At 42.4% G+C, this 21,552-nt stretch overlaps 2 protein-coding genes across 6 annotated transcripts; both read right to left on the bottom strand.

Moving 5' to 3' along the window:
• Positions 1–29: 29 nt before the first annotated feature.
• Positions 30–11,234, bottom strand: LOC110978795 (ectonucleotide pyrophosphatase/phosphodiesterase family member 7-like). Its single transcript, XM_022234078.2, is given in 9 exon segments — positions 30–1,660; positions 2,000–2,131; positions 2,979–3,119; positions 4,424–5,046; positions 6,435–6,462; positions 6,465–6,611; positions 7,129–7,215; positions 10,440–10,626; positions 11,051–11,234. Coding segments are annotated over 8 exon segments (1,377 nt in total). The 5' UTR covers positions 10,479–10,626; positions 11,051–11,234; the 3' UTR covers positions 30–1,480.
• A 309-nt stretch (positions 11,235–11,543) lies between these two features.
• LOC110978796 (kelch-like protein 24) lies at positions 11,544–20,342 on the bottom strand. Of its 5 annotated transcripts, none has more exons than XM_087148717.1 (9): positions 20,200–20,342; positions 17,644–17,899; positions 17,106–17,247; positions 16,120–16,742; positions 15,162–15,398; positions 14,294–14,583; positions 13,598–13,747; positions 12,873–13,134; positions 11,544–12,496 (listed from the first exon to the last, which is right to left on the bottom strand). In XM_087148717.1, the coding sequence occupies exons 2-9, from the start codon at positions 17,838–17,840 to the stop codon at positions 12,487–12,489; spliced, it is 1,911 nt and encodes a 636-aa protein (XP_087004843.1). In that variant the 5' UTR covers positions 17,841–17,899; positions 20,200–20,342; the 3' UTR covers positions 11,544–12,486. The 5 variants fall into 5 exon arrangements, with proteins under 5 accessions (XP_087004843.1, XP_087004845.1, XP_087004847.1 ...); XM_087148719.1 differs by having other exon boundaries at positions 12,876–13,134; XM_087148721.1 differs by having other exon boundaries at positions 11,544–12,490; positions 12,876–13,134.
• Between the last annotated feature and the right edge of the window lie 1,210 nt (positions 20,343–21,552).

The raw sequence follows: 21,552 nt of genomic DNA, 5'->3' as shown, positions 1-21,552 counted from the left end.
CAGAAGCCATCTCGACCGAACTGCCTCTGTTTTATTCTAGCGGCTTTGCCGCTGAAGCGTTTATTCAGTGTAGGTGCCTTTTATAGAATGAACGCCTTGATTATATACAGCAGTGGGATCGGTTGAACGAACACAAGTTTTGTGTTGTAACCCTTTTCAATCCAAAAATGAGGAATGACACCTTGCATTTACCAACCCCCAAAAGTCAGTCCTTGTATGCATGAACCCTTCGGGGTGATCAAACTCAGCTACATATACCCATCGAAACAATACAGAGCGAGTTACAACTAGGCCTACATGTCAATCAATTGCAGAGATTCCGGAATTCGAATGTTATATTCTAAAAAGAAATGCTTTAGAAATACGCGATTTCTTTTTCACATACACAACAAGCGAAAAAATATCGAATTTACCTAAACTAGTGCTATGGTTATTTCTTTGGAATGGGGATGGTTTCTTGCCCGGTAAATCTTTTTGTGTTTTCTTGGACATCCGATCCGAATACATGTACTCACTGCTGTTAATAAACAAAGCCTTTGAAGCAAAATGCCAGTTTCGAAGCTTGCCGGTAATATATTATTGCATGATGTGATACCGGTGTCACGCTATTAAGCGAGTTCAAATTCAATGAGTTTGAGTGAGCATTTTGTTCCCTTGAAAAAAAATCTTACAAGGCTACAAATTTGGGCAGTAAATTGAATAATCTTTCAAAACTGATATTTCTCTCAAAGGCAAAAAATAGAGTAGTGGTCGCTAGGATTGACCACAGACATCACCAAAAGGTATCCTTTATCCTATGCCTTATTGATTAGACTATGCAAGCTCGACCGAACACACTTTTTCTTTTGTGCCCACGGTTTCATAACATACGCTGAAGCTGTTACGTTTAATCACTTCCCTGTTGTAATGTATTATATTACCGGCATATTCTTCGAACGTGGAATTTTGCTTTAAAAGCTTCCTTTACGAACAGAGGTGGGTGGACCGATCGGGAGGCAACGTCACGTTTGAGAAAACGTCGAACTGGTAATACACCTTACCGTTTGATACCAAGAACCCACGCAAATATTTAGAAAGTCTCGTGGCATAGAACAAATTGTATTTAAAAACAAGTTGTATTATTAAAACACCCTTTAGTGCTTTTCTTCAGAGTTTTCTAGGACTGTAATGTAGTAAGTAAAGAAAAGGGAAAGATATTCCGAGAAAACAAGGTTAGGCTATAACGGGCATAAAAACAGATGAACTTGAAGGCCTTCATGACAGTTGAATTGAATGATGTGTGAGTTACTTCGATACAACGAGTCAGTTTGAATGGATAATTCGAAACTACAAGCGCGAAAAAAGGACCGCTCACAGCGTTTGAGAATGGGCGAGATCGCCATGTTGAAATACCGAGCCGACTTCCTATTTTGGTCTCAGTCTGATTATAACACCATTCGCGAAACTAACAGTGGATCTGCAAAATCTATCTCCAAATTAATTATTTTGATATAAGTACAAATGAGGTGAAAACCGATGTCAACATGGCGACACCCAATGAACGGAAAGTAGAGGCGCTGCCGGAGCCGTCGTCAAAGAGATCCTTGTAGTTCTCACGGGAACCATTGTTAGGTGCCGGCTCCAAACCGAGAAGGTCGCAGATCATCGGGTAGATATTGACCTATGGGTAACGAGCACTTAAAGAAATGAATGCCCCAAATCACTTCATAAAAATATGAAAATTTAATAATGAATGATAAAGACAAATAAAAATAAGAAATCAACACAAACAACATAAACAAAACAAATCACCACAGCGAGAGTTAAATTTCGTGTAACATGTCTTATCTTTTGTAACTCGTTTGTTCTATTTATTTTGCTTTTCTGAAGATCAAGAGAGTTTGTATTACACAGCAACTTATTCATATACGAAACCAGAGATTGAGATATTATTCCAGAAATATCCATCTCCATGATCACACGTGCGTGATTCATCTACACAGACTTATCTATATCTTACCGATTCAAAGTGCTCACTTCTGAACCCCTTCTTGAAGCTAGGCCCGTGGGCGTAGAAAATAGATCTCATTTCAGGATTGTGGTTGTCATAGCCGTGGTCGGCTGCCAAGAAGAAGCTGCTTTCCGTTTTCCTCTAGCAGAAAAGAGAGAAAAAAATTGAGCTAAATACCTAAACTTTTTTTGAGATTTTTCTCTTCTTTGGTAATTCATTATTGTATAAGTATATAGCAATAAATTAGAAGTTAACCCTTTTTCATATCTGTTTTTCAGTCGGTAATTCTGGGTTCATTATATGTACAGAAAAGCCAATGGAATGAATTATGTTTTCCCCAGACGAAATCACAGCAACAGCGTCCTCAGTTGCCGAGAAAAGCATAGATGATTTTCCATGTTCAGAAAAGTGCACATTCAGCACATGAAACCTGTTACAAATGACAAATAGTTATATACACTGACGAAAAATATTAAATTGTAGACAGGTTATGTTCTGTGAAAAATCCATTGCGGCTATACTTTAACCTTTCGTAGTGGCGTTTTGTTCAATAGTCTGATCGACAAGTTTGAGAGCATGAACACGCTGTGACTATAAAAATCCCAGTTAGTGGACTCGAGTAAAACTTGGTTTACTCACAGGAGATGTCTTTATGCATTAAGATTGGCCACTGAATAGCGAAAATTGGGAAACGCAATGATCATCGTCTGTAAGGAGATTAGGACAAACTAATTCATCCATCACTCAAATAATAAGTCAACATCGATATTCAACTTCTTGGACCTCACCTCCGGTACGCTCTTCGGCTCAACGTCATTCAAAAAGTAATCAGAATTCAGCATTAGCAAAATACTCACAAAAAGATTTTCAAACACGCACGCTACTCTGGAATTACTTTCTTTAAACGGCATTCAGGTTTGAATTCTTAAGCCTGTTTTTTCTAGAAATCGCAATTTTCACAAACTGAAGATATGCTCTTGTAACTTACTGAAAATAGATACCAATTGGAGTCCACGTGGCCCAGGAGTTTCATAATCCTGTCGCTATTGGCGTAGTGGAAACGAGTGGGGAAATCCAATTTCTTATAGACATTCAGCTGCGGATGGGCGTTCACCAAGGCATTGTAAAGCTGATACAAGAGAGGAAAGGGAGGGAACTAAAAAATTGTAGGTTTAACGTTAAAAGAACCAGGTTTTTTTGGCCGATCTCACTGTGCCGGGGGATGCGGATTCCGCCCCATAAGAACTCAGCTGTGCCGCTCCAGATTTCGGGAAACTTGATATGCATGTACGGGCACGCCTCTATGCCTTCGTTCTTATGGTCATTTGAAGTTCATGGCTACAAGCGCACCAGTACACCTGCTTTGAGCACCGCCGTGGAGCATACACCGTTCCTTTTTTGGCTGTCCCGTCTCGGGAAAATGCGCTCTGCGCGCGCGAGAACAGTATGTTCAATTTTGGCCACAGTGGCGCGAAAATGACCGCGTTAGAGTTACTCTAAGAGTTACTCGTTTTAGAGTTACTCTAAAAACTCATTAGGGCTGAACTCCTGAAGAAAATGCACTGCGGTGATATTGCAAAAAAATTCGAGGGGCGGATTCCACCTTGCAGGGTTCCTGCAGTCTGGAAAAGTCATGGAAATTTGTTTTTCCTTTTTCAGGCCTAAAAAAGTCATGGGATTTTGTAAAAATTACAAAAGTTATGGAAAAGTCATGGAATTTTGTCATGGAAGTCATAAAACACTGTGTGATTTCTATTATCAGCAATAAGCGCATAAAATCTGTGATTGTATTTGCAACCTAAAAGGTCGAATTGTCCATGAAATTGCGCTATTTGGTTATGGATTTTTATTATTTGGTCGTGGAAAAGTCATGGAAAAGTTATGGAATTTAATTGTCCTTTAGGTGCAGGAACCCTGACCCCGGTCCTTTTAGGGTTAAAAGCCGATGCTGAATGGGTCATAAAATTCATTGCAAGGAATAGTCAAACGGACGACGGTTGTGCAGGTTACGATGCAGAATTAACCAAAGCGCTTGTAAAAGCAAAAAAGGACCACAACAGAATGTCACTTTGCCCTGATAAAGGTATTCAAGGCTTGCACCTATTATTAAATTATCTTTCACACAGGAAACTCTGAAAATGCGATCGAAAGAAATGGAAATTGATTTGCACCAGGGAATAAATTAATGCCACGTTACAGAGTTGATTGTCCATATAAGGGAAAGGTTACCACGGAAGTGTCATTAAGGGTAAATTATGAATTCTTTTGTCCCAGTCATTTTTATCGCAAGGTTAAGGATATAGCAAGGAAATTTGGATGGTCCCTTTCAATTGTGTTATAACTCGTTCATCGTAAACTAGCACAGAATTTGGATACAATAGAACAATTCAAAATCGTTCTTGAACTGGTAATGGATTCCTAGGTACTACTCACTGTATCGAGCTTCCCTTCAACTGGCTCAATCTGGAACGTGTTCCCGTAGTCGAGAAGTCCCATTTGAATGTCGCTAGCGTTGATGTAATCATACAGCTCAACATAGCGCCTAGGGTCGATGTTTACGTGTCCATGGTCACTCGTCACTATGACGTCAAGCGTGTCCTCCAATCCCATCTCTCGGCTCTTCTCAAAGAGATACTTCACGTCTTTGTCAACTTCGTGCATCTTGGCCGTGGCAGTCGCGCTGCCGATGCCCTCGCCGTGTAAAGCACTGTCTGGTTGGCCCGAGTACACGAGCACTAAGTCCATGTCGTCATTCTTCAACCAATCCAAACCGATGTCTATCAGCCCCTTGAGCGGATACTGACCGAGCTGCTGCCAAGGCACACCGGGGGAGTTCTTGGTGGGCCGGATGCCCTGGATGGCCACGTTCCCTCCAGGGTACTGGACAGTGCCGGCCTTGAGGCCGTGCTTGATCGCCGTCACCCATATGGGTTCTACTCCCGGGGAATTGAACCAGTCGGTGATGTTGAGGGTCTCGTAGAATGTCTTAGCCTTGTATCCAGTCGAGAGGTTATAGTATTTGTTGAAGGTGATCCCGTGGCTCTCCGGGTACAGCCCTGGACGCAAAGCAGGGTATCAGTTGGATTAAGCACAAGGTTGACAAAGTTGACGTGAAACTCTACAAATAATGCATCATATGCGGGACAGCCACGAGTCATCTTGTCGTTGGAACGACGCCATATTATTTTTTGGCCATATTATGACACACGATGCGTCGTATAAAAATGTTTTGAACGGTTTATCGTCCGGCAGTTGATGACTGTTGTTCGTCTATCTTATGCCGGGATGGATAACTGCTATGCTGACACGCACTTGCAAAGAAATCAGAGTTTGTCAGCTTTTCTGCTGTGTTCAATGGTTCGAAATTCCCGATACTTGACTTTATCTATATTGCTTTGATCTGTCCTGATGTGTTGCGATGTGTTCTGACTTGTTATACAGTTATGCAGAAACACATGAACGACTGTATCGAAGTTGTATGTCATGGGTTTCATTTCTAAATACCGGTACTTTCCTGCAATTACAGGGCCTCTAAAAGTTGAAATGGATCCTGGGGATAATTTTGAGGCAAGACCCTTGCTCTTTCTATAACCACACCACCGTTGTAACTGCCAACCTTTTATTAACCCAGCCAGGGATAAATCCTCCAAATTTAATATGATTTTAAGCACATTCTTGCGAGTTACGGGCTAATCGTCATTACATAAAGACTCTGAACGAAATATTTACGCAGTTTCCGTCGATCTACACTCGCATAGCACCCAAATCCGACTACCCACCGCTACTTATAAATGAGGCCTGTGCAGCAAAATAGCATGCAAGGCTTGTGATGCTATTATATTACTGTGTGATGCAATACAGTGGCACACTTATAAGTGAGGCTAGCCAGCGTCAAGAAAATATGCAAGCAAAAGGCTCGAACAAGCCTCGCTTATAAGTTTGCCTACTGTATTGAATCATACGATAATATATTAGCACCACAGTTAAAGCATGGCTATTTTGCTGCACAGGCCTCACTTATAAGTAGCGGTGGGTAGTCGGATCGGGTGCGCATATTGCAGATTGAAGAAACCTGTAAACCATCTGTAGCCTCGGAGATACAGTCTTCCAAAATAAATGCTTCCGAAGCATTAATCCCCATTTAAACACTCACACTGAGTAACTTCCGAGATATCGCAAGTTAACTGCATGTCTGCAGGATAAAATACCTATTGTCAGAATTGGACAAAGCCTTTCAAACATAATGATAATAGTAATGTTCTACTTTGTTGTCTGGTGGCTGTCAGTAGGCCTACATCGATGACGCACTCTTGCCACCGTAGACACGCATGATTGAAACTTGTTGTCTGCGTAGCAGAGTGATGGGTCATTTATTGAGAACAAAATATCGTTTGACTTCACTACCCCGCTCATGTGGACGAAGTTGTGATGCATTTGTAAATACCTGTGACTATGGTGTACATGCAAGGCATATAGACAGTGTGATGTAGGCGGGTGTAAGCCACTCAGCCCTGACGCCGTTCATTTCCATGGATTTAAGTCCCGGAAGTGGCTCGCCGTATAGGTCAGAACGCATGCCATCGAGAAGCAGCAACAAGACCTTTGACCTCGATGAGGAGTCCTGCAATATAAGAAACGTTTAAACCATTTTCTTTAATAGCCAGTCAAGACTCTACGAAATGAGGTATCATGAAATGCCATTTTGGACAGGAATAAACTCTGATCATGTACACAAATTGCAATTTCAAAATTTGCGTGTACTGTTTTTTTCACAAAGTAAAAACGATTGGATTTACTGTTTCAAATGTGGTTTATTCCAAATGTTATTTTTGAAAAAAACAAAACCGAAAAAAAAACAATACTAACCAAAACAATAACATGGATGTGGACAGACTCGGTTGGATTAACGAACTAATTTATCATGAGGAGGCCTGACACAACCTTTTTGTACAAGAGTTCAATTTTTCTAATCATTACATTAAATTTTTCTGGCATTCTCTTTCTTATTATTGGTACGAAACGCTAATGGCTGCAAAACACTACATGGATTCCAACCAAACCTCCTAAAAGTGTATTACCAAAGGGGACAAACAAAAATTCTGCTGTTTCTTTGAAGTAATAGTGAGACGTCACTGTACCGATGTGTGTTCGGCACCAGCAGGAAATCCCAACACCAAGACAAGCGCCATCACACTAAAATATGCCATCTTCATCGTGAAGTTTACCTTCAAAAACAAAAGGGTAAAGATAATGAATTTGAAAATGTACGCAAGTGGGATTAAACGTTTGAAGGCTTATACATGTATTTCCGGAAATCGCCAAATGTATAAGCCAACCTTCAGCAAAGCCGAGTCAAATTTTTCCCGACTTAATTCAGAATCCTTTCTACAAACCGTCACAAGGGGGTGGTAAACTCATTTAGACAATCAATTCACTGGAACGGTTTTCTGAACTGTTGTTATGGCGAAACATGTATAATGCAATGTAACACTGAAACATTTCCGTTGTAAATCGCCGAAGCGTTTCGGAATTTGGTTTCCCAGAGTATTTTACACATTATACCCTTAGCCCTAGTGCGACCCACCTAGCTTGTGAAACCGTCTTTTGAAATCGTGTACCCAACCTTGAATTTTCTTTTACAAAGTAAGCTGCCCAAAACGCCTATTTATACATGTTTATGGCAAATGCTGCCTTCCATAACACCATACAAAAGGATCATGTATATTAGGACACGACTCCGCTATGAAGTTTGGCGCTTAGCCCAACTGCCGTGCTATTGAAGTGCTGCAACCCCACTTTTTTATTTACGTTCTGCTTGGAACGGCAGTTGGGCGTTGTACATGTATAATAACCCAAGCCTTCGCAGTAATACGCGACAGCCCCAACTGCCCGTCGAGTCGTACTGTCGCCCATTCCTATTATGAAGTCATGATACAGAATCCCTGCTATCACGCCGTTACATCGACCCAACGCGTCGTGCTCTCGCTGTCGCCTTATTACCGGTGGAAATAGAGGCCACCCTTAACGAGACGGTGCTCGGTTCCCGTATACCAAAAGATACCATCACATGATCACATCTTGTAGGCCCTAGACACCATGTGCAAGCACACTATGTTTTTCCATGACTTGTGATATTCGCCCTCTTTTGGTCTGGATGATCAGCAGCCCCTCTTAAGGTACGACGGCACGATACGACGGACTCTGATGACACGATGCAACAGTACAACACAACGACACGACCGCACGACGCGACGGCACGACATCAGGACGAGACAACACAACGGAAGGACAGAATGGCCTAACCCACACCGTGTAAAACCATGCAATGACAGAGATGGCACGATGTGACGATATGACGACGCGACGCATTTTGCCGCCAGTAGAGTAACATATGTAATTATTAGCCTTGACGAACGGGCTCATGAAAATGCTTTGTAATTTCTAAATTTTGACTATCGCTTCGGCTTTTTTTAAATCTAATTTTTAAAACTTAAAACAGGAACGTAGGAAACGTGGTAGCTGTTAATGTTGGAATGAACAGTAAGACAAAATGACAAGTGTTCTGTCCGTGCATGACTCTGGGTGCTGAGTCTTGATTTCAGAATCCTGGAAAACAGCACTATTGAGATCAGGTTAAAAAAAAGACCATTCCATCGAAAACTTGAAGGCAGTGTCATTTACTGATAAGTTGGTATCATAAACAATACACCGACTGCGTCCGCTAAATCAAGTGACCTTTGAGTGGGTATCGACCAAAAGGTGACGTGTGTTTTGAGTGTTGTTTACAAAATAGCAAAGTGACAGTATACATATAGTTCCCAGCACAGCAGTAGGACGAGTGCAGTACCTACTGTGGGCTTTATATTTAGTATGATATGAGACACTTTGCTTGTGGTGGACGCTGTGTTAATTAGTATTTAATACCGACAGGTCACGTGACTGAGCGGGCACAATCAGTCTATTCTGCGGTAAACTTGATGTTCAAAATAGTTTCCCCAAAGCACCTGCCTTTACCGCCTGCCAAGTACAAGCATTCGGCATAGCACGCCATGCCCTTGGAGCCGTTGGCACGGCGGGAGTTCTTGTCGGGTTTGATAAAGTGTTGCTGAACTCTCAAACGTGTCCGAATGATGTAACACGATCAGATAAACTTACCGTAAGTTTGGCCTTTAGTTGCTTGAACTGGGTAAGAATGCTCACCTATAACCACTCAAGACTTTCTGCAGTCCTGTTTAGCGATGAGTGGAGTTGAACCCCGTCCGAAACAATGCCGACAAATTTTCTTAGCTTTGAAAGGTGTCCGAATACATGTACATACTGCCTTTCTGAGCAAAGTGCGTGGCAAAATGACGCAGTTAGCCTTGACACAACAATGGATTTAACAAAGTGGGAAAAGTGAATGTATAGCTAGACTTTGGTTTCAGTACCTGTGACTTTGAAATCTGGGTCTACATACAATTTTACACACCGTAGACGAGTTCACGTCTGTGAGCTGCCACAAATACACGATACGAATGATTTCTCTCTCTGTTTTTCAGCGTCGAAATACGGGCGATATTCGCAAAAGTGCGCCTCTAAGAGATTGCAACGCGGCGTTGGCCAATTATAGGCCAATCATAATGCGCGAATTCTGTCGACCGTTTTCAAATGCCCACTGGGTCGACCGATTTCTCGCATTGTGATTGGCCAACGCGTTGCAAACTCTTGGAGGTGCACTATTTTGAAAATGTTTACTTCTTCAAGAAGAATTTCTCTTGCTTTGCATTCATTCGTTGCAAAATCTGGTGATAACATTTTGAAAAAATGGACACAAATTGAGATGTTTGGCTAGTCTAGCGTCGTTCAAGGAGGCTATTCATCCATATCGATCCCTCTTTATAATTGATCTCGTCGTTGTCCCCATAGTGGCTTCACAAGTGCTTTAATACTCCACTGCAAAGATGCAGTAGTAAGTGGTGAGTGCCACTGCACAATGGAGTCGGGTTGGCGTAGAGGTTCTTTCCAGGCATTCCACCTCTGCTGTCCGAGTTCGATTCCTGGCTCAGTCCACATGTGGATTGGGTTTTCACTCCCAACCTGATTCTGTGGGTTTTACCCAGAGTATTCCTCTGGGGGTTTCCTCCCACCTCAAACACTGTAACTGCTTCTCACTGTCTCTACGTGTTTCTTCAGGCTTGCGAGCCACGGGTGCTTTGGGGGAATCCTCGAAGTCATTACCAGAAATAGGCCTAAATAATTAATAACAGGGTTACGACCAATGAGACCCGCTTTGAAAAAGGGCTCTAGTTACATCGTCACTATTGGAGGTTTGGTGGACACAAGAGGAGGGCGCTATTTGGTTGGGGTGACATCTTTTGCGTTTACTCCAAATTTACCCACTTCAAAGAGCGCCCTCCTATTGTATCCACTATGCTTTAGAAAGGCTGACTATCAGCAGAAACGTGCTCACCGAGAACGAGACCCGCGCGATCCAAAGCCTTGAAGTCATTCAGGTGTATCAGTGATTTGCTGTCATTCGGGACACTCCTAGGCTGAACTGTTGTCGGAGAGGAGCTTACTTTGTTTCGGGGTGGGCGGGGCCGGGGGAGGGATTACAAACCACAAGCACCTCCAGTGTACATGTAGTTCTTTCACCACTAGGAAAGAATAAAAGCCATTTCATGTAGCTGGAACAGTTCCTCCTTTGTCGGCCCACTGGGGAGGAAACACAGACCGACCGGCCTACCTCCTGGAGATTGGTATCTGGGCCATTATTTCTACCGGGGAAAACTACCAGGGGTTGGGCGTTTCATACCAGGTCTGTGCTCGGTTGCTGCCCCTAGTGAGCATAAGGTTTCAACAGGTGCAGTGGTTCTGGATCCCTGTTGTTTGTAACTACAGCAGTTACCTGAACAAAGTTTAAGCACTACTCCTACGCTGAGTAAGTTGCAGTTCCATGAAGTGTACTTTTGTTACCCAACCGCGGTATTCAGTTTGTTTGTTGTCGGGGCATGGGAATCAAAGTTCTCGTTATCGTCATTTTTTCTGATGTAACCGACTCCATTTAATGCAAGAACTCACCAGTGTCCCCCAAACTATCGCACTTTTAGATGTAACAGCGCCATCCTTTCTTCCCCAATCTCATTCAGTCAACTCCAGTACCGAAGTCATGAAAGCCTGTGTAAAACGACGGTGATTCTGAGATATCTGTCGCCCAGTGCCGGGATCGTTGCCACTACCCAAACAAATTATATGGAGTGTGTTTGTGTATCCCGAAAGCAAACATTATCGAGGACACGACCCACGCTCCGCTGGGTCAATAATGCATACAGAAACCTCGACAACAAATATTTACAAAATTTTTCAAGCTCATTTTTAGTCCCCTCCGAGACCGTGACGAACTCAAGCCAGCTCGTTCAATTCATTTTTTTAAAACCACACTAACTCAGCATTCACTGTGTTTAACATAATTTGGGCGGTGCTGTTGCAAAGGTGCAGGTGTCTACATCAGTGGGATCATACACGGACGGGTCATAATTCAACCCAAAAATCTCAAAAAAGAAAACAAGAATAATCCATGATAAAACTGCTCTGCTTCCAATATTTCCTCTCATTTGCTCTCTTTTACATATGTACAATCAATATTACACCAATGTCTTTGCAAAATCAATACTCAAACAAAATAAATAAAAGCCTTAACATTAGAATATCTATAAATCTTCTCAGGAAATCTCAAACACAAAATACTGGAGATTCATAGTTTAAAAACACACGTCAACAGGGTTTTACCACAAGTTATCTTTAATTGTGCACCAAGCACGACTTTTCAGTAAACAGAAACATATACACGTATCTACCGACTGTGGTCTGAAACTCTGGGCATTGTGAAATGACAAGATTAGACTGGCTCCTGTAAGCATCAGCAAGTGCGAGCAGATATGACCAGCGTCAACACCACACAATGTCAAACTGTGTTCTACAGCTTCAAACGAGGGAATCACTGGATTTAGCAGACTTTCGGTTATCCTAATTACGCAAGAGGGTAAATGTACATATACATCCACCTTCCTGCAGGAAAATGGCATGTTTTTCACATAGAGTGGAGGCTGCCATCTTTCTTGTAATGATCCACTGTACGGAAAATTGACTGCTGTTACGTTGGGATGCACAAATGGCACAGTCATTGTTTAAACTTGCCAACAATTTCAACTCAAAATATCCTTTGAAATAAATGGCAGAAACTGAGTTATATTTGGAAGTCCCATCTATATTCTAAACTCATATTTACCCATCGAAATGCTTGTACATGTTGATGTTTGCTGGTGCTAAATAGCATGATCCAATACAAACAGCCCCTTTTTAAGTTCTACGTTAGCAGAGCAACACCAATGCTGATTTCTCTGGGGGGGTGTCTTCATGCTTGAAGCCTCCTTCAAAGAATGATCTCTGCTGCAAAACGGGCAGAAGACATCAGCCAAGTTCAACACTGGGTCGCCTCCACAGACTTGACTTTTGTGTCATCTGCAGCTGTGAACACGTTGACACGGACCAGTGAAAATGTCACAGAAAACCACACTAGCTTTAGATGTGAACTGAATAGACTTTATTCTTGGGGCTGGCCTTATTGAAATCAAGAGCCAATTCTTTTTTTAATGTTGAAAGTAAAAGCAAAAGCAATAAAATGTAATTTCACTATAAATTGATACCTCTCTACTCTGATCAACAAAATTCATGATTGAACACACAAAATATACCTTGGTGTTTAAAGCCAGATTTGGAAAAATACTGAAAGGGAATGCAAGGAAATCATAAAGAACAGTCTGGCGCCATCCTAATCGATAGTCTGCAATTTATAAAACAGATTCGGGGAATAAGATCAAATAAAGTCAACAAACTGCACTGCTACCTCGGGTCATAATCCACTCGGCCTTCGCCATAGCCTCTGTACAGCATGGACGGTCCAATTGGCTGCAGCATCTCATTTGGTGGGGTGCGTATGGTCAGGCAGTTGCGGATGACCGTCACCAGACCATGCATGTAGAGCGAGAGGGGCATGGTGCCCACCATTTGCCACTCGTCCGTGACCGGGTCATAGCATTCCACAGAGTCCCACTTGTTGTTTACGGTGTTTTCGAGATTGTCGCCACCTGCAACATAGATTTTCCCTGGAGCAAGTGAGAATAGAAGGAAAAGTTAGTACTCTGTGGAAGTGCTTTGATAATACCATCATACTGGGGGGGTACTTGGAAGATCCAAATACCTCAATGCAACAAGCCAAGGGCTGACTAGCACTGGTGAATACTGCCATCACATAGCAAGCAATCATCACAATGAAATGAGTTTTATCATGCTGATGTAAAATTTCAACATTATTATAATGATGAAAGTGTACTAACCCTAATAACCAATGGTTCGGTTGTCACTTTGTGGAATGATGCACCTCTCATAAGACAGAGATTTGTGGGTAGCTCGCCTCCTTTAAAGCTTGAAACGACCATGAGGATTTTCCAGATGTGTCTTAAGTGTTACACCTACCCACGCTCAATCGATTAGCATCTATAAACTCCCTTGGCATTTGTCCTTTTAAATCGATGTAGTCTATCTTTGTCGATCCTCCAAAATTCTTACCATTCAGCACTGTGGCTCCAGTGCACATGTGAGCGCTTATCATCGAAGCTACATTAAAGGCTTTGTCGCAGGCAGGGTCGTAGACTTGCACCTCCCTTGTCACGCCTCCGAAGAGGTAGATCAGATCGTTCAACAGCACGCACTTGCAACCTGTGACATAGGTTGACATACATGTAGGTTCAGTGTTGAAGTAAATCCAAACAGTCATGGTTATTAAGGATCCTAAACCCCTTCGAGCTGAATTTTTCCTAGAAGTATGTGAAGATGAGATTCATGTTAAAGATGAAAGCGGGATGAAGAACCACTGTCTGCATACTATCTGTGCAAACGTAGAGATTTGAGCACCACAGGTATATATACAAATATCCATTTCGATCACGGAAAATACCCTAGGGCAGACTGGAGACACTAAATAAATGAGGGCCCATAGTGATATATGCCCCCGGTGCATACACATATCCACTTTGAGCACAGTTAGACCCAAGGGCAGACTGGGGCACTAAATGAGGGCCCATAGTGATATATGCCCCCGGTGTCCCTATGAATATGTGAATATGCTACAGATTTGTTGAATCATTAGTACTCCTTACAAACTAATATGGAACATGCCCCCTATACATCTTTATGCATATAACTCTTTGGAGATTGGTTTGTCAGTGTTTCTGGGATCCTCAATATATTATGTCAAAATCTTACCTTTTCGGTTAACCTGAAGCGTACTGATAACAGTCCATGTCCGATGCTCCAAGTCGTAACACTGAATCCCACTGAACACCCGATCATCCTGGGTCATTCCACCAATCACAAACAGCCTTCCATTCCATGCAGCGGCAGTGGCAAATGCAACAGGGATTGTCATTGGCTGAATGCATGTCCAGGTATTGCTGCCTGAATCGTAGGTTTCGACACTGTTGAGTTTGGTTTTTCCATCGTAGCCACCAATAATGTAGATGTGCCCACCAAGTACCGCCGAGCAATGCTGATATCTGTGTGCAAGAAAAAGAAATTCAAACTGAGTTTATTAACAGCAGATTTTCTTTTCAATCTTTTATTCTGTGTCCCTCTTTGTCATTCTGAACGATTTGAAAGTGATCTGTTTCAACAAAGCTAAGTGATTTTGCTGTTTTCCTTCCATCTTTGTCTATTTTAAGCATGAGGGAGTAAAATTCAACAGGAAAGCCCAAGGTGGTCGCTAAAATCCATATGGTGGGCCGCCTCACAGTTGAAAAGGCAGGGAAAGCCTGATGTGCACAACCAATCCATACCATCCTGATTTCAGTGCAACATATCATGAAGTTACAGCACTCCTCCTAGACAAATCATAAAGCACAGACAAGCTTGGCTGCCTGACCACTGTGCCCTAAAAGGCTACAGCCAGGTTTATGTGGATGCAACGTGTCAGCTTCTTGTAAGATTCAGGAGTAATAGAGAGGATCTGGAATGGATTTTGGAAAGAACTATGGATTTGGAGGACTCATGGACTCGTCGGGACCTGCAATAGAATAACAAGGGCCCGTAGTGAAATTTAAGAAGGCTTGCTTTGGACTCCTCTACGAGACCTCACCTTGCAACATTCAGTCTCTCCTGCTCTTCCCATGTGTCCATCTCAGTGCGGTACGCCCAGACATACGTCACAGCCCCAGGTTGCATCTCACCGTCAAATCCCCCGGTCAAGTACACATCGTTCTTGAATCGTACCACGTCATACATGACGACGTTCCGAATCGTGTAAGGTATTGGCGCCAGCTTGTTCCACTTGTGGAGTTGCAAGGGTGGCTCACAACAGTAGTTTACGGAGTTACTGACAAGAAAATGACACAGCTACAAAACCGCAGGTACAGAACAGTTGAGCTGTACAGCTCGCTACTTCAACCAGAGTTGAAGTCAAGACCATTAAAAGGCATGGTATAAGACTGTTTGTAAGACCACTCACAGGTAACAGGGTAACAATGACAAAGAAATGCTTTTGTTGCTATATGTTTGAATAGCTTTGTGAGTTGAATTCATGTTTGAGGTCTTGTGCTGCTTGTGATGGCCTTATGATAGCCTCCTTATGCATGTGTAGCCTTGTGATGGTCTTGTGATGATGGCCACAAGCCTTGTGGGGTCTTACGACGGTCTTGTGATAGCCTCCTTGTGCATGTGTAGCCTAGTGATGGTCTTGTGATGATGGCCTTGTGGAGTCTTAAGGTTCTGACTACATTACTGTGGAACTTAGACCCTTGCAGAGAATCAACACCCTGGCACCCCAACAAGTGAGGGTAAACAAGTAATCCTAGATTTGTTTTCAGATGAAAGACTGGAAATACTGTGTGCTCCACTGCCAGGTCTGGAAATGTGTTTCCCAGAACCAGTTCTAGGAATTTTTCTTTAGGTTACTAAAAACAAAGGTTGCAAACAAGTGCATTAAAAATATAAATAAGGGCCCAGGGTGATAATGGAACAAGCTATAAAGGGGGAAGTCCATGATTGTCACAAGGCCCCCAGCAGGTTTTAATGCATAGGTTTCCTCAATGTGTTACCTCTTATTGCTATGTGGAGGTCTGTTGTGTTTCATACACACACCACCAATGACAACCAGCATCTCCGCATAGTTTGAAGATGTGCGGGGACGTCTCCATTCAGCTGGTGGGGAGGTGACACGGTCCTCCCTGCAGTCCATGGCGAGGGCAAACAGCTCCTCGCATCCCATCAGTCCCATGACGGCCGGCATCTTGCTGAGTTCCTCCAAGCACTCCTGGCCGACAAACGGGAGCCTGACGTGCCTGACTACGGACAGGAAGCTCCTCTGCTTTGCCTCGCGTTTCTCTCCGTGCGTAAGCCATTCCAAAAGTGCCCTCAAGAGCTCCGCCTCACTCCTCACGTTCAGATTCTCGTGGGCAGCATACTGGCTCAGCAGCTGTGGGCTTGCATTGAGGAAGGCCTCCGTCTTGCACACCTGTGGGAACTCCCGGACTACATACCCGCAGGCAGCTCGGCTGAGTTCCTCGCAACCCTGGGACTCAGCAAAACTGTGCATCTCGATGCAGTTGTCCACATCCAACTGCCTGATGAGAAAGTTGCTGCAGGCGTACACCAGGCACTTGATCAGGAAAAAGTTAGACGTGGACAGAAGTTCTTGCACATTCTCTGTTGTTATTCGCACCTGTTGGAATCAATTTTAAAGCAACGTTCACTGCCTTCGCAAAAGGGTTCAGTGTATGAGCTTAATAACACAAATATAAATTTTTGACAGGAAACAAAAGCACAGAATATTGAGACATACTGTACATGTATTCCTCAAAGAAGATGATCATACAATCGTAGTTAAGTGCAATGTCAAATATTGAAAAGAAAATCTACCGTGTATCGTGCTGTATTCAAAGCGAAGGCAACTGCATCAGAACCTCATGGTTTCTGTCAATAAAACCTTATATTTCAATCCCATCAAAATCTTTTACATGCAATTTTGGATAAAGTCTTGAAAGAACATCGCAGCAAAGGCTCTAGAAAATTAATACATTTGTACCTGTGATGTGTAAATGTAATCCACTATCATCTGTAGCATATTTGGGTTGACATCCTGAAGTGTCACTTTCCTCTGGCCCCTTTCCTCTACATTGCGGGTGAACATGGCTTTGAAATACGGGCTGCTGGCTGCCAAAACGACTCTTGGGAATCAACAAGAAGGAATACATTTACATGCGTAAATTATCAAGCTATTATTTCTAACAAGGTATTAGAGGGAGCTGCGTCTAAGTAGTTTCTCCTTTCAGAAATGCTGGACATGAAAGAAGACACAACATGAAGGGAAGCTAGGGAACAAAGAATGTTTGACTGTCCTCAGTGGTCAGTCTCTTGTACTTGGTGTCGAGCGCCTGAGCTTGGTCTGTGGAAGACTTTCATATTGCAGGATCAATAGTAAAACACAAAACTACCTTTACATGGACTGATCAGTGCCAATGTACGGGCTAGACAGTGTAAGAAAGAGTTCATGCGCGCACGTTTTGATAAATTGGGACAGCAGGCAGGCATGAAATCATGACAACAGAATGAAATGCACAAACCTGTGACAAGGGATTTCCTTCTCTCCTACAGTAAGTACAACATCAATCAAATCATTGCCATGTCTGAGCTCGTTGAATGATGCCAGAACAGTGCCTGGCAGGGCATAATTTTCAAAATTGCAGAAGTCCCGCTGTTCCTGCTTCCAGGCAATGTCCTCAATGGAGGACACAGTTGGCCTAGATGATGCCATCTTCATTGACGATCATAAATGTAAAACCCACTCAAGACATGTCAGGAGCAGTAGGTCCAACAGTGCTGAATAAAGACAAAAAAGTCAAAATTCATTTGAGTTTTTGAATCAAAAGCACTTGAAAATGTTCATCTAACTGAGCATCCATGGTTGACTATTAATGCTATGCGACTGACACATACACAAAAACAAATGGCGAGACACCATCGGTTTTCAGGAATACTAGACATTAATTACTGCTAGAAAAGCTGTTGCTAAAACTGGCATAAATTAATGAGACTTTGAGAGTGCACAAATATGGATGTATAGGGTTCGAGCACATTTGGTCATGCTGGTAAACTGGTTAAAAGCCCACATTAGCCTGCAACTCCTTCATGACACCCAGGAGTTATGTAACCTTTCGTGGTAAAAAAAACTGCTACATTACGACAAATTAATGGTGCTTTCACCTTACTTTTAACTCCAGTTACAAGGGCTCCCTGACGAACCCCAAAAAGTCATGATAGTTGTGTACATAACATGTAAGTTCATGGGCAAAAAGGTAGGCTTACAGGCAGACTAGTCCCGTGAATGGGGCCCAGGGTACTAGACTGCCTCTGTACCAAGGGCATGGATACCCTTGAGCACGGTGGGCAACAAACCACACGGTTGTGGGGGTAGGGTATGGAGGCAGTCCAGTCATTCCAATACCTGGGCCCCCAAGGCTAGGCCTAGACCAGAGATGAAAACTTGCACATGGATGGACACACTACCACACAGTTGTATACATGCATTCATCCGAGAGCTTTTGCAACCTGAGATCACAGCAAGATGAAAAAATCCTTGACTTGTCATAGACTCGTAATGTAATTTTTTTTCACGATAAAAGGTAAACAAAGCTTCCAGATGGCGCAGGATTTGAATGTCCATATTGTTTGGCGTAAATATTTTATTCGTCATGCCATGGGTTTAAAAAACCATAGCATATCAGCACAGTCTACTAGTAAGGTTTATACAAACCTTAAATACAGCCATGTACAAACTCCCATAAACATTCTGACTGTTTTGATTGTGCTAACCAACTCTTCCATCACAGCTATTTATGCAACCAAATTTCACACATGTATGCCTTCTTGATGAAGTTAGATGACAGATGGGGAGGTTTATTCACGTTATATCCTCATTAACCCTCCTTTGGTTTTACAGCACAAATGTGCACAAATGCCCACAGTCACTGGTGAGCATGTAGTTTCTATATGGAACTCAAACATGCACAGGTTCAGTGTGTACACAGTTGGTTGCGAGCACAAAATGACCCAGGGTCTTTTGTGCAGTCCTCAATACTGCATTTGGTTTACTGCACAGATATGCACATGAAACAGTGAAGCACAGTTGTTGGGCAGCACAAAAGTGCAATCTGATATTCCTGTGAGGGACAGTTGGTGCAGTGCACAACACAACACAGCTGTGCTTCTTTGAGGTGTTTACCAAATGACCCAAAGAGTGACTTCCGCACAGCAGGGTTAAAATGGATGGCGCAATTCTTGAGCATTTGCCCATCCACACTACAGAAAATCAGCAGCAAGTACTCTCAATAATTGTCGGCTGTGGGATAGCTTGATAAGATTGACAAATCGCAACACAGCTCCTATCTTTTCATTTTGTTTTCCTGACCGAAATGAAAGCTGAGCTGTGATTGGTGAATGGAATGGAAGCAAATTGGATCAATCACAGAGCAGATTTCATTTGTGGGTGACAGGAAAACTGACTCGTAATGTAATGGGTTTTTTCACTTTAAGGTTAACAAGATGCCTGCTAGTTTGAAAAGACTGCAAAAGTTGAGTATGTAAATGGCTCAGCCATGTCAACACAATCATCCTGATTTAGCACATGGTGTACATTGTGTCATGATAATTGATAATTAGGATTCATGTCAAAAATGAGCTCGTGCGGTTTTTTTACCCCTCTCTTTCCCCTTATATCCTCTTCTCCCTTTCTCCAAATTTGTATGCAATAACTGTCTCCCCCTTTCCCCCCCCCCTCTGTTCATGCCTTGCCAGGCCTCTCCAAGGTTCTCCCTTCCTTTCTCACCTGTGTCCTAGGTCGAACGTTCTCTTCTTACTGCTTTTTTATAATTTTAGTGTCTTTTCTTGGTGCTCTTTTGTTAAACTGTGCAATTGGTCTATCTGAAACTTCTCCGAGCTGGGTTTACAACTTGAATTCTTTCTGAGCTTTTGATATTTCTTATTGACAACTGTTTGATGTCAATAAACACAGACAACGATCATGACGATATCGGTAAGCAAGGCTTATCGCGCCCCAAATTCCCAATTACTTTCCATTACCGAACCATAATGTTTTTCTCATAGGAGGCCTAACTACCTACCTTGATGATAGTTTTGTTGACCACTTTTGATAGGCGATTTCAATTGAAAACATCAGTAAAATAAGTGAACATCACTAGGAATGTTACTCCAGACGTGAGTCGCCATGTTGTACTCCTGCAATTTGCCAGGACCAATTTCAAAAAGCGCCCATTCATGAACTTTTGGCAATGTAGACTGGTAGCCTATGCATGAAATAAAATCCGGGTACCAGCATTAGGCTCGGTGTTGACAAATGGACAAGAATGCAATATGGCAAGTATGACAGACTCCTTGTTCCCAGGTGCTCCGAAACTCAGTACGGGAACTTTGAATAGAGACTGAAAGTAAAAGGTCACGCAGCGAGCTTCCGGAACCCTTGCGCGGTCTGCCTTTGGGGATTTTACATTGGGCCGTCCTATCACGTTCGATAATTTTTGGAAAAATAATTCCTTACTGAAACCACCCCATGAAACACCCATTTTGGAATTTTACCTTTGTATTCCTCAAGTAATTATATTTTGGAAAGGTGACCCATAGATGGGTAAAACGAATTTCATTAACGACCTTTCATACTTCAGGCAATATATCGTTCCTATAGATCTCACTGTTCGTGCACGTTTGTTTTCATTCCCCGTGCTTACGAGATTGAACAACCTTGCACAATTGAAGATTTACCTACCTGCCGGGATGGATTCTAGATTTCAGTCGAGTTGACCTGGCGCAGTTTTTGTTGGCAAAGGTCAGATTAAAGCTTCATAAAAGCAGAACCTTGTTTGAAGTTTATTTCCTTATAAATTATAAGTTCCGTAAAATATTTTGGTCATTTTTTTTAGTAACGCCTACCATGTAGTGTAATTCCGTCTGTTCATCTGTGTGCGAGCTAGACCACTGCATTGGATTAACTTCATGTATTTTATATTTTTGGAAGTGATATTTCTCTTTCACGTTGGGTGATTTTTCCGCTTCTTCGATATGCTAGAAAATAATTCTCAATTAAAAGTTATTTTTTTTACAAGTTGAGTTTTTAAGAAGGATCTGAACGAAAAATATTACCGTTACTAATTCAGAAATGTTTACATGTTATTTTTCAGATCCAAAGGTTCCAGTTGCGTGTCATCAGGGGTCAACTTTCAGGCTCCATTACAAAAAAGTGCAGCCAGTAAAAAATGTAGATCTAATATAAAGACTCACAATTCAGGGAGAGCAATGGAGGCAAGACATTTTTTTTTGCTACATCAAAATCGGGGATTTTTGCTGGCTAGAAATGGCAAAAGTAGGGAGAGCCTTGCCGGTAAAACGTTTGTAAACAAAAAACGAAAAAAGGCCTATTCAACTCTTTTTTTTGGGGGGGGCAGAGGTCAAGTGAACATTAT

Source organism: Acanthaster planci, linkage group LG18 (assembly GCF_054643075.1).
Source record: "Acanthaster planci isolate LZ-2023a linkage group LG18, COTS_SCS, whole genome shotgun sequence".
Classification (NCBI taxonomy): Eukaryota; Metazoa; Echinodermata; class Asteroidea; order Valvatida; family Acanthasteridae; genus Acanthaster; species Acanthaster planci.
This window is presented reverse-complemented; position numbering and strand designations above follow the sequence as displayed.